The 12,468-nt window shown below is 46.9% G+C and overlaps 1 protein-coding gene across 4 annotated transcripts in view; it reads left to right on the top strand.

Moving 5' to 3' along the window:
- The window catches only part of plxna4 (plexin A4), a 776,634-nt gene that overhangs the window by 25,796 nt on the left and 738,370 nt on the right, over positions 1–12,468 (top strand). For all 4 annotated transcript variants that reach the window (XM_072471113.1, XM_072471112.1, XM_072471111.1 and 1 more), the window contains exon 3: positions 11,504–11,686. In XM_072471113.1, coding sequence (XP_072327214.1) covers positions 11,504–11,686 — 183 coding nt within the window. The remainder of the gene's footprint in view (positions 1–11,503; positions 11,687–12,468) is intronic.

The following is a 12,468-nucleotide window of genomic DNA, read 5'->3' as shown; positions in this document are numbered from 1 at the left end:
GCGGATGTGGATATTCAATGTGGGGGTGCAGATGTGGATATTCAGTGTGGGGGTGTGCAGATGTGGATATTCGGTGTGGGGGTGCAGATGTGGATATTTAGTGTGGGGGTGTGCAGATGTGGATATTCAGTGTGGGGGTGTGCAGATGTGGATATTCAGTGTGGGGGTGTGCAGATGTGGATATTCAGTGTGGGGGTGTGCAGATGTGGATATTCGGTGTGGGGGTGTGCAGATGTGGATATTTAGTGTGGGGATGTGCAGATGTGGATATTTAGTGTGGGGGTGCAGATGTGGATATTCAGGGTGGGGGTGCAGATGTGGATATTTAGTGTGGGGGTGTGCAGATGTGGATATTTAGTGTGGGGGTGCAGATGTGGATATTCAGGGTGGGGGTGCAGATGTGGATATTTAGTGTGGGGTGTGCAGATGTGGATATTCAGTGTGGGGGTGCAGATGTGGATATTTAGTGTGGGGATGTGCGGATGTGGATATTTAGTGTGGGGATGTGCGGATGTGGATATTCAGGGTAGATGGGGTTGTGCAGATGTGGATATTCAGTGTGGGGGTGTGCAGATGTGGATATTCAGTGTGGGGGTGTGCAGATGTGGATATTTAGTGTGGGGGTGCAGATGTGGATATTCGGTATGGGGGGGGTGCAGATATGGATATTCAGTGTGGGGATGTGCGGATGTGGATATTTAGTGTGGGGGTGCAGATGTGGATATTCGGTATGGGGGGGTGCAGATGTGGATATTCAGTGTGGGGATGTGCGGATGTGGATATTTAGTGTGGGGATGTGCGGATGTGGATATTCAGTGTGGGGATGTGCAGATGTGGATATTCAGTGTGGGGGTGTGCGGATGTGGATATTTAGTGTGGGGATGTGCGGATGTGGATATTCGGTGTGGGGATGTGCGGATGTGGATATTCGGTGTGGGGATGTGCGGATGTGGATATTCAGTGTGGGGATGTGCGGATGTGGATATTTAGTGTGGGGATGTGCGGATGTGGATATTCAGTGTGGGGGTGTGCGGATGTGGATATTTAGTGTGGGGGTGCAGATGTGGATATTCGGTGTGGGGATGTGCGGATGTGGATATTCAGTGTTGGGGTGTGCGGATGTGGATATTTAGTGTGGGGATGTGCAGATGTGGATATTCGGTGTGGGGATGTGCGGATGTGGATATTTAGTGTGGGGATGTGCAGATGTGGATATTTAGTGTGGGGATGTGCAGATGTGGATATTTAGTGTGGGGATGTGCGGATGTGGATATTTAGTGTGGGGGTGTGCAGATGTGGATATTTAGTGTGGGGATGTGCGGATGTGGATATTCAGTGTGGGGATGTGCAGATGTGGATATTTAGTGTGGGGATGTGCGGATGTGGATATTTAGTGTGGGGGTGTGCAGATGTGGATATTTAGTGTGGGGATGTGCGGATGTGGATATTCAGTGTGGGGATGTGCAGATGTGGATATTTAGTGTGGGGATGTGCGGATGTGGATATTTAGTGTGGGGGTGTGCAGATGTGGATATTTAGTGTGGGGATGTGCGGATGTGGATATTCAGTGTGGGGATGTGCAGATGTGGATATTCAGTGTGGGGGTGTGCAGATGTGGATATTTAGTGTGGGGATGTGCGGATGTGGATATTTAGTGTGGGGATGTGCGGATGTGGATATTTAGTGTGGGGGTGTGCAGATGTGGATATTCAGTGTGGGGGTGCAGATGTGGATATTTAGTGTGGGGATGTGCGGATGTGGATATTCGGTGTGGGGATGTGCGGATGTGGATATTCGGTGTGGGGATGTGCAGATGTGGATATTCAGTGTGGGGGTGTGCAGATGTGGATATTCGGTGTGGGGATGTGCGGATGTGGATATTCAGTGTGGGGGTGTGCAGATGTGGATATTTAGTGTGGGGATGTGCGGATGTGGATATTCAGTGTGGGGGTGTGCAGATGTGGATATTCGGTGTGGGGGTGTGCAGATGTGGATATTCGGTGTGGGGGTGTGCAGATGTGGATATTCGGTGTGGGGGTGTGCAGATGTGGATATTCAGTGTTGGGGGGTTAATCATCGAGTGTTGTGCATTCTGCAGATGCTGAGTGGTTTTCAGTATTTCTAACTTTTCTGAATACGGATCACCTGTAAATATTCAGACCATTCCAGGGATCCCTTTGTGAAATAGAGTACTTCAAAATCAGCAAATGGATAAAGCTCCAGAAATCTGATAAGCCTATGTGCACACCTTTGCACCAAGCGTAGATTAGGTTCCAGGAACCCAGCTCTGATATATACTAATAATAATCAGGTTATCTCATTGGGTATGCTGAGTGATGGATAAATATCTGTAATTATAACAGCTGGAATCCTTCCTGGTTTTTAGAATGTGTTTTGCTGATATTAAAAGCAGTGATAAGCAGGGAAATGACAGGATAAACTGCACAGTGCTGGAGAGCTTTGCAGTTTCCTGATGTGCAATTTCTTTGTAACTTGTTGTCAACTTCCATTTCATTTTAAACTTGCAGAATGGGTCAAAATCCTGCAACTTTCTTCCTGACAGCACTGTGGGTGTACTTACATCCACATGTACTGCAGCAGTTGAAGAAGATGGCTTGGCACCGCCTTCTCCAGGGCAATTGGGGATGGGAATTGGCCAGAGAGACACTCCATCCTTTGAAAGAATAAAAACATGAATAAGACTTTATTCAAAAGTGTGGGGTTGCAAGTGAACATGGTTGATCACTATCTGATTCCTTATTCGGGTTACAGATTCAGACTGTGCTCAGGTCATTGGCAGGTCAACTTGGGCTGAAGAAGAGGTTACGGGTTGAGTTTCCCCATCTGGAAGTTGCCACTCAGCCGCTTTCCCCACCCCTCCTCAGCCAAGGGCCTCAGTTCATCGGTCATATTGGAGAGATTACATAATATGCAGCGACTCACAAAAAATAGCAGGATGCAAGAGAGGAATAGACCGAGAGAGAGAGGAAGAAGTGGGTATGGAAAGAGAAATGTTTCAACAGTGACACCTGATTTCCATACCCCATTGCTGAGCGCCCCTCGCACATGGTGGGTAAATTATACAACTGTGACACCTCCAAAAACAAATATTCCCATCATCCCAAGAAAGACGTGGGGTCCTTTTGGCACAGTGTGTTGGTGCAGGATCTGTCCCCATGCACTTTGTAGTGGAGAGTTGGGCCTGGCCTTCTCATTGCGTGCTCACATTTTAGCAAGTTCCCAATGCCAAAAGTTGCCCCGCAAGTGGTGCCAAGAGTGTGGCTTGGCACTAGCCCTCTGGGAAGATGAGGCTAAAGTGTTAGCATTCTCTCAACTCACCCCTCCTTTTCCAAATGACCTACTCGCCAAACCTGACATGTCAGTCCCTGCCTTGAAGTCATTGCCAGATCAAATCATAACTCCCAACACCGTCTGGACAATCGATTCAATTCTTCCATGGCTTCTCCCTTCCCTCTCCCTGCAGCTATTCCCAACTCTACAACATTCCCTGATCTCTTTGCCCTGGTCCCTTGCGCAGGCCCAATTCTAAATGCTCCAGCATTGCTGGCCATACTTTCAGCTGGCTAGGCTCTCAATTGCGCAACAGTCTCTCTAAACCCCTTTGTATGACAGCCAGCCTTGCCTTTTAGAATGCTCCTCAAAACCCTCCTCTTTGCCCCAGCATTGAGGATGGTGACATTTCTGGAGCCTCCTCCTCCAGTGAGTTGTTTAATTGTCCACCACCATTCATGACTGGATGTGGCAGGACTGCAGAGCTTAGATCTAATCCTTTGGTTGCGGATCACTTAGCTCTGTCTATCACTTGCTGCTTATCCTGTTTGGCTTTAAGTAGTCCTGTGTTGTAACTTCACCAGGGTGACACCTCATCTATCGGTATGCTTGCTGCCACCTACACCCTTCATTGAACGAAGGTTGATCCCCAGGCTAGGTAGTAATGGTAGATTGGGGGATATGCTGGGCCATGAGGTTACAGATTGTGGCTGAGTACAATTCTGCTGCTGCTGGTGGCCCACAGAGCCTCATGAATGCCCAGTCTTGAGTTGCTAAATCTGTTCGGAATCTATCCCATTTAACACGGTGGTAATGCAACGCAACACGATGGATGGTGTCCTCAATGTGAAGACATCTCCACAAGGACTGGTCACACTTACTGATACTGTCATGGACAGATGCATCTGCAGCAGGCAGGTTGGTGAGGATGAGGCCTAGTATGTTCTTCCCTCTTGTCGGTTCCCTCACCACCTGCTGCAGTCCCAGTCTAGCAGCTGTTTCCTTTAGGACCCGGCCAGCTCGGCCTGTGGTGGTGCGACCAGCACGGTAGCATAGTGGTTAGCACAGTTGCTTCACAGCTCCAGGGTCCCAGGTTCGGTTCCCGGCTTGGATCACTGTCTGCAGAGTCTGCACGTTCTCCCCGTGTCTGCGTGGGTTTCCTCCGGGTGCTCCGGTTTCCTCCCACAGTCCAAAGATGTGCGGGTAGGTGGATTGGCCATGCTAAATTGCCCTTAGTGTCCAAAACATGTTAAGTGGGGGTTACGGGGATAAGGTAGATACATGGGCTTCAGTAGGTTGCTCTTTGTAAGGGCCGGTGCAGACTTGATGGGCTGAATGGCCTCCTTCTGCACTGTAAATTCTATGATTCCATGATACCGAGCCACTCTTGGTGATGGACATTCCCCACCCAGGGTACACTCCGTGCTTCCTCCCAAGTGGTGTTCAACATGGAAGAGTTCTGATTCATCAGCTGATGGTGGGCGGTACGTATCAGGAGATTTCCTTGTACTTGTTTGATCCCATGAATGATTAAAAAAAGAAAACCCTCTTCAAATCATCCTTTTCAATGGCCCGAGGAGATAATAATCTAACACTTCACTCAAAGGGTGGCCCTTCCAGTACTTTCACAAAGAGTTACAAGTAATTTATGGCAGAACTTTAAAAAAAAATTAAAGCTACTCAATTCTTTTTTTTTTCCCAATTAAGGGGCAATTTAGCGTGGCCAATCCACCTACCCGGCACATCTTTGAGTTGTGGGGGTGAAACCCACGCAAACATGGGGAGAACATACAAAATCCGTACGGACGGTGACCCAGAGCCGGGATCGAACCGGGGCCCTCAGCACCGTGCCACCGTGCTGTCCCCGTGGCAGAGCTTTTGACCCAATTTGGTGTCTTCCACTGTGTGTGCTCCGTGGGCAGCCTTCCATAAGATATTACGGGACAAAGGTCAAAGGCAGGCATATGGAGTGAGGCCACAGATCAGCCATGATCTCATTAAATGACAGGATAGGCTTGAGGGGCTGAATGGCCTGCTCCTGTTCCTATCTTCATTCTACAAGATATAATTTCTGTCCATATGAATTGATAGAGTTTCCCCTCAAATACATCATTCGGGAGTTAGTCAATTAGTCCTTCACAGCCTTGTTGACGTTTTGCCCTCCGTCCTCAATTGAGGTTCGAACCCATAACCTTCTGATTGTGTGGCCAGCTGGCTGTGAAGAGTGTGCAGTAAATTCTTCATTTGATGGCCAGGCGCTCATTTGCATTGATTGATATGCAACCTAATTTGGGCAGCCACAAAATAGTATGGCTATCTTTTAATAGCCACTTGGCATTTACTGATTCATTTTTCTCATTTCAGCGCGGAAATCAGAAAACGTATTAATTTTATCCCCTTTGAAACTTGAGTGGGACAAATAGAAAGCTGGTGCATCGAGTGTTCTTTTTAAAATCTCTGCTTGTGAGGCTGGTGCTGACACATTTGTAATTTACGGGCTTTTGGATTATAATCTCGGTATCAGGCACGGAAATTAAAATGGGATTCTTGGTGTTCAGATGGGTGGTAAATGAACCCGATGGTGGAAAGTTAAGCCAATCGATCAGGAAGATATGACTGCAATATGTAAAAAAATATATATAAGTTTATTAAAATGTTTTCATTATAAACAAAATAATATAAAACAATTAAACCAAGTGACAATATCAAAGAACAAGATAAACAAGCAAAGGCATAATTTAACATAACCCCACAGAACTAAACAACAGACGATGAAGAAGAAGGACTTGGGGAGAAAAGTGGGGAGACACTGAAATAAAAATCTTGGGAGCGTATTTGAATAATTACAATACTTGTCTCTTGAGCCAAGTTAACACACCTGCCTAGTTTTAGTTGATTACTTTTGATTCACTCCACTCCTATTTGGTTACTTAATGCTCTAACTACTGTATTTCATAGTCTTTGCAAAAATGTCTACTGGTTGCCACAGAACACCTGTGTCTTTCCCGTTGTCCCTGTCTTGTTTGACTTACCTGCAACCCCCCTCACTCTGACTGACACCGTTGGCATTACGTGGCAATACTCCACCAATTTAACTCTGTCCTGTCATCACCCTTGGTGTTAAACTTAAAGACAACCTCCTCCTTTGTACCACCCTGCCTGCTGTCCGCCATCATCACTGCAGCCGATGCTGTTTATTCTGAGCTGTCTTGTCCTCCTTTCCTGGAACAAAGTCAGCTAACCCAGTTTGCCATCCTCACATGTTTCATGCTCTCTGCTCATTCGGATCCTGAGTGCTGACTCAATCCTACTGCCTCACCAAAGCCATCTTTGTGCCTAAGCCAGATATTGGACTTGTATGTGGTGGGACGGTGGACTAGTTTGACGACTGGGATCCGTCTTGTTTTTTCTATGGCAACACCTGGGTCAACTGGAGGACAAGGGCAGCCGCACACTCCTCCTTGTCATCCTTTCTCTCCATCTTTTAGTTCATGATTTTACAAACGAGTAGCTTTTCTTCCAAAATCAAGGCCATTCACTTAAGAGTCTCTGCTTTCTTCAATCTCCTTGCTAAGCTGCCTACCTCCACTCTTCACAAACTCATGACTTTGTCGCCTGACTGCTCCCCAAACCTAATATTCCTGACAGTACCCGTCATTTCAACGGATAACCATGTCCTGATTGTCAAGTCCTGCACAATAACTGTTTGGGTAAGTGCTTGTTGTATGTCACGGGTGTATTGGTGCCATGGAAAATCTTTGTTTGTGCCTTTGTCATCATCTTTCCTGCTCAGTTGAAGGCCCCTTGTGAAGCATTGATACTTTCTTTTAATGAGAAATGGTACGTAAGTTTAAGTTGTTATGACTGATGGCGGCTGCAATGTCTGGGGTAGGGTGTCCTGCAGTTATCATGAACCAACACTGCTGAGTGCGTGTGTGTGTGTGTGGGTGTATGTGTGTGCGTGTGTTGAATGTTCCACAAAACCACAACCTCTTATGAACCTTAGGGACAAAAGGATAGAAAATTGTTTGAGCAGAAATTAAATTTCACAGTGCACCAACAAACCTCTGCTAAAGCTAATAGATTCAGTGTGAAGGTTCCTTATTTCAGTCATGGCATTCAGCATGGACTCCGATTAAACTTCCACTCTGCCAAAACTCCAATCTTGTAAGTGGTGTAAGAGAATTTTTTTTTCTCCTTAAATAAATTTAGAGTACCCAATTCATTTTAATGGGCTCCTCTTCAAATAATCCTTTTCAGTGGGCTGATAAGGCAAACACTTCATTCAAAGGGTGGCCCTTCCAGTTCTTTTACAAAGAATTACAAATAATTTATGGCAGAGCTTTATTGTTTATTTAAAGTACCCAATTCTTTTTTTTCCAATTAAGGGGCAATTTAGCGTGGCTTGTCCACCTACCCCGCACATCTTTGGGTTGTGGGGGCGAAACCCACGCAAACACGGGGGGGGGGGGGGATGTTTAAACTCCACACGGATGGTGACCCGGGGGCCGGGATGGAATCTGGGACCTCGGTGCCCTGAGGCAGCAGTGCTAACCACTGCGCCACCGTGCTGCCCTATGCTGTAAGAGAAAATGTAAATGTTTCTGATGCCTCGTACTGGCCATTCTGATGGGTCTCAGTTGTCCATTGGCTTTGTGTGCACATGGCAGAGTCAAGCTTGCCCGTATCAACTTGGATAACGTTCTATTCCAGTTGGATTTAAACTTGGTTATCTGGGATGATTGGTGTATTGACGTGTTGTGCCAGCCTATATCAGTGAGATCTATTGCGCTTCTTTCATTGGTGTGAATTATGGAAAGACTAGTTTGTCCTCTTTACACTGTGTGTTCGTTAAAAGATTGACCTTGACGGGTTAAGAAACCTTTGGTAACTATCAGTTGATTTCCTTTTCAAAAAAAATCTATTTGTTTTTCTTCCTTTCCCAGGATATTTTGGACCTTTAAGACGTTCTGTAAATGCGAGATTGTTTTGTTTTCACAATTTGTGCGGAAGAGCAATACAGCTTCTACTGGTTGCTAACCTTGTTGTGCCCTTCACTGGCATTAGCTCTGGCCCTGTGTGCACTCATCGCAGTCTAAATAAAGGCAGTACAGACATAAATGGAAGTGAAAAATCAATCACTGTGGGCAGCAGGTGTTGGACAGTGCCTTTCAATTGGTGGATGTACAACACCTAGTTCGATTAAGATTTAGCATCATACTGGCGTGCCTCTTAACTCTTTGGGAATGAAATAATTCTTCCCGTGCTGTGAAAACAATCCTGGTTTTGTTTCTGCTGTCTCCAGTTGAACTCTCTCCAGTTGAACGGCTCCATATTTTGTAGTTGCAGTTGCCAAGTGCTGAATCTTGGAAGGGAAACTTGACCATTCCTTGCCCAACACAGATGACACTGACCATGGCAATGTGAAGGCTAAAGATCAATTTTTCTTTCTCTCTCTTTTTGTTAGTTGATGGACATGGAATTTACAGTGCAGAAGGAGGCCATTTGGCCCATTGAGTCTGCACTGTCCCTTGGAAAGAGCATCCTACTTAAGCCCACGCCTCCACCCTATCCCCGTAATCCTATAACTCGACCTAACTTTTTGGAAGGGGCAATTTTGCATGGGCAATCCACCTATCCTGCACATCTTTGGACTATGGGAGGAAACCCGAGCATCCGGAGGAAACTCACACAGACACCGGGAGAAAGTACAAACTCCGCCCAGACAGTCACCTGAGGCCGGAATTGAACCCGGGTTCCTGGAGCTGTGAGGCAGCAGTGCTAACCACTGTACCAGCGTGCTGCCCCACGTTGTCCAGGAAAAAACAGTTAGTTCAGCATTGGCCTCGATTTTGCAAAACAAAGCTTATGTTATTCACCTCCGGATATTGCAAAGCACTTTCAAGCCAATGAAGTACTTTTGAAATAGGAACAGAAAATGCTGGACAAACTCAGTTGGTCTGACAGCATCTGTGGCGAGAGAAACCAAGTTAGCTTTTTGAGTATGTAAAACCCTTCTACAGAGGCTCACATGGATGTGAAATGTCAACTCTGTAACTCTCTCCACAGATGCTGCCAGACCTGCTAGGTGTGTCCGCCACGTTCTGTTTTTATTTCCAATTTGCAGCATCCATAAGACCATAAGACGTAGGAACAGAATTAGGCTGTTCGGCCCATCGAGTCTGCTCCGCAATTCAAACAATCATGGCTGATATTTTTCTCATCCCCATTCTCCTGCCTTCTCCCCATAACCCCGATCCCCTTATTAATCGAGAATCTATCTATCCCTGTCCTAAAGAGACTCAGTGACTTCGCCTCCACAGACTTCTGCGGCAAAGAGTTCCACAGATTCACCACCCTCTGGCTGCAATGATTCCTCCTCATCTCAGCTTTAAAGGATCGTACCTTCAGGCTGAGGCTATGGCCTCTGGTTCTAGTTTCTCCTACTGATGCAAACATCCTCTCCACGCTCACTCTATCCAGGCCTCTCAGTATCCTGTAAGATCTGCATATTTTGCTTTCATTAAAGTACTTTCGAAATGTGATCACTGTTGCATTGTAGGAAACATGGCAGCCAGTTTTCAGGTGGCAAGATTGCACACATAGCAATGTCATCATCAAGATTTGCCATGTTAGTTGAGGAATTCATATTGGTTGGAACCCACCTGCCCTCTTTCATAATATCTTATGCCCACCTGAGGAGGCAAATGAGGCATTGGGTAAACAGTACCTCCTCCGATAGTACTCCATCCGTACTGCACTGGTCTGTTGACTGAGATTTGTTTGTGCTCCTGTCACTGGAGTGTAACTTGATTCCACCACTGAACCATTGCTAGTGGAGGGTTAATCTCTAAAATGATGCCAGGTTTCAAATGCAGTCAGATATTCATTTCCCTCCCTCCAGTTATCCAACACGAGAAATGGATACATTTTTTTGAGAGGTCTTCCTGTTGTGGTGATGTCACACCCCAAGCGCACTGACACTGATAAACCTATTAGAGTTATTGATTAGTATTGTAAGTTAAAATTGAAGGCCCTTCTCCTAAACACACACGGCTTCAAATTGCAGCATGAGCCAATGGTCTATTTATAACCTCCAGCTCTGTAGATTTGGAACCATTACAGCTCAGGCGCTCTTTGAAAAGTATGTTTGGAAGGCTGACACCAGTAACAGTACTGGGGGAATGCTGCACTGTCAGAGGTGCTGTCTATCAGATAAAACATGAAACTGAGACCCATATGCCCTCTGGCGAACCTAATGATTCCATAGCACTGTGTTGGAGAAGACCAGGGGAGTTCTTCCTGATGTGCTGGCCTATATCTGTCCCTCACCTCAATCATCACCTTTTAAAATAATAATCCATGGGCAGCACGGTAGCACAGTGGTTAGCACCATTGCTTCACAGCTCCAGGGTCCCAGGTTCGATTCCCGGCTTGGGTCACTGTCTGTGCGGAATCTGCACGTTCTCTCCATGTCTGCGTGGGTTTCCTCCGGGTGCTCCAGTTTCCTCCCACAGTCCAAAGATGTGCAGGTTAGGTGGATATCATAAATTGCCCTTAGTGTCTAAAAAGATTAGGTGGGGTTCGGAATAGGGTGGAGGCGTGGGCTTAAGTGGGGTGCTCTTTCCAAGGGCCGGTACAGACTTGATGGGCTGAATGGCCTCCTTCTGCACTGTAAATTCTATGATTCTATGAATTGCAACACAAGCTCGATCGATCTGTGACGTAAAGTTGCTTTGGGCTCGGGGCGCTGTACATGGAGTGAGTGGAGCTGCCATAGTCTGAATTTCCAGGGGAGCTTGTAAGCGTAGGGCGGGGGGGGGGGGGGAATATCCAACTCTCCAGCCGAATTCCATTTTGGCGCAGCCAAAGACCATTCTGCCTTCTCCATTCCGAATGGTAATTGACTCGAGGGGTAGAATCGTATCCCCACCCTGAATGCACATCTGCCAACGGTGCAAAAAATAATATACCACGCTTTATCTCTAATGGATATTTTTCATGGCTGAATCCTGCCTGGGGGCTTTAAGTTAATGGAGTGAAAATCCCCCTGGAAGCAGATATTTATTTGGGCGTTGGTCTGCATGAGGTGCGATCAAATCATCGGCCAGTCCCTCCTTTTGGGCGACTAGTGATAAATGCGCACTAATGCCGATGATTGTTGCTGAGTAACCTTACCTTTAACCATTGTTCCTCTTTACCTTTCCTGCAGCCGGTTCCAATCGATGACAGTTTTTGCGGGCTGGACATTAACGCTCCATTAGGTGGCTCCACTCTCATGCAAGGCATCCCCCTGTTCTCCGAGGACCGAGACCGAATGAGTTCAGTTATTTCGTACGTTTACAACGACCACTCCCTGGTGTTTGTGGGAACTAAGAGCGGCAAGCTTAAGAAGGTAGGAGGAGCTGTTTTTTTGTTTTTGCCCGGGGTGGGGGGGGGGGGGGGGGGGGTGGAGGTGTCGTGGATTTGTCAGGACGGTGTCTGCTGTTGGGAATGTTGTTGTTAAAGTGCTGGATGAACCATCAGGCTGTGTTCCGTGGCATTGCCATAGTGGGTCCAGCACCTGTGACTAGAATTCACGTTGACGACAGTGCGGCTGGATTGGTAAAGGGGTTTCACTCGCTTTTGAAATGGACAGAGATCTTGTTGAGGCAAGAGTCAGGTACTGGGTCTGTACGGTTCTGTCGTTATGCCCTTTTGCGGGGGGCGGTGGGGGGGTTCGTGACTGAGCGGTCAAGTGTAAACTTGTCAGTGACACATTTGTTTAAAATTAAGCACCCATTAATCAAATTCTTGGAAAAGTGCCTTTGGAACAAACAACATGAAAGGCAGCCCAGCTGAATGGGCAGTGCCTTGGGTGGATTGTTTAGATTGTGCCAGCTTGCTTTGGCCAAAGTTGGCACTAACAGTGAAGTACACAGCTAGATTGGCAGGGCAAGTTGATGCCTGGCTGCTGACCAGTTGCGTTCATGAGCACAGTCCAACATGGATTGAAGTCAGGGGCCTAAACCCCAAGGAGTGCTGCCTCTCCGAGCACTGGGTCCCCTAGCCTGGCCCCACCCCATTGGAAATGCTAACTTAGTCTGCGAGAGTGTGTTACTGTGCAGCATAAACATGCTGTGAGCAGTGATATCTTTATTGATGCAGGTTGGCGAGCAGGTAACCTGGACTCTGAAA

Source organism: Scyliorhinus torazame, chromosome 13 (genome assembly GCF_047496885.1).
Source record: "Scyliorhinus torazame isolate Kashiwa2021f chromosome 13, sScyTor2.1, whole genome shotgun sequence".
In the NCBI taxonomy this organism is placed as follows: domain Eukaryota; kingdom Metazoa; phylum Chordata; class Chondrichthyes; order Carcharhiniformes; family Scyliorhinidae; genus Scyliorhinus; species Scyliorhinus torazame.
This window is presented reverse-complemented; position numbering and strand designations above follow the sequence as displayed.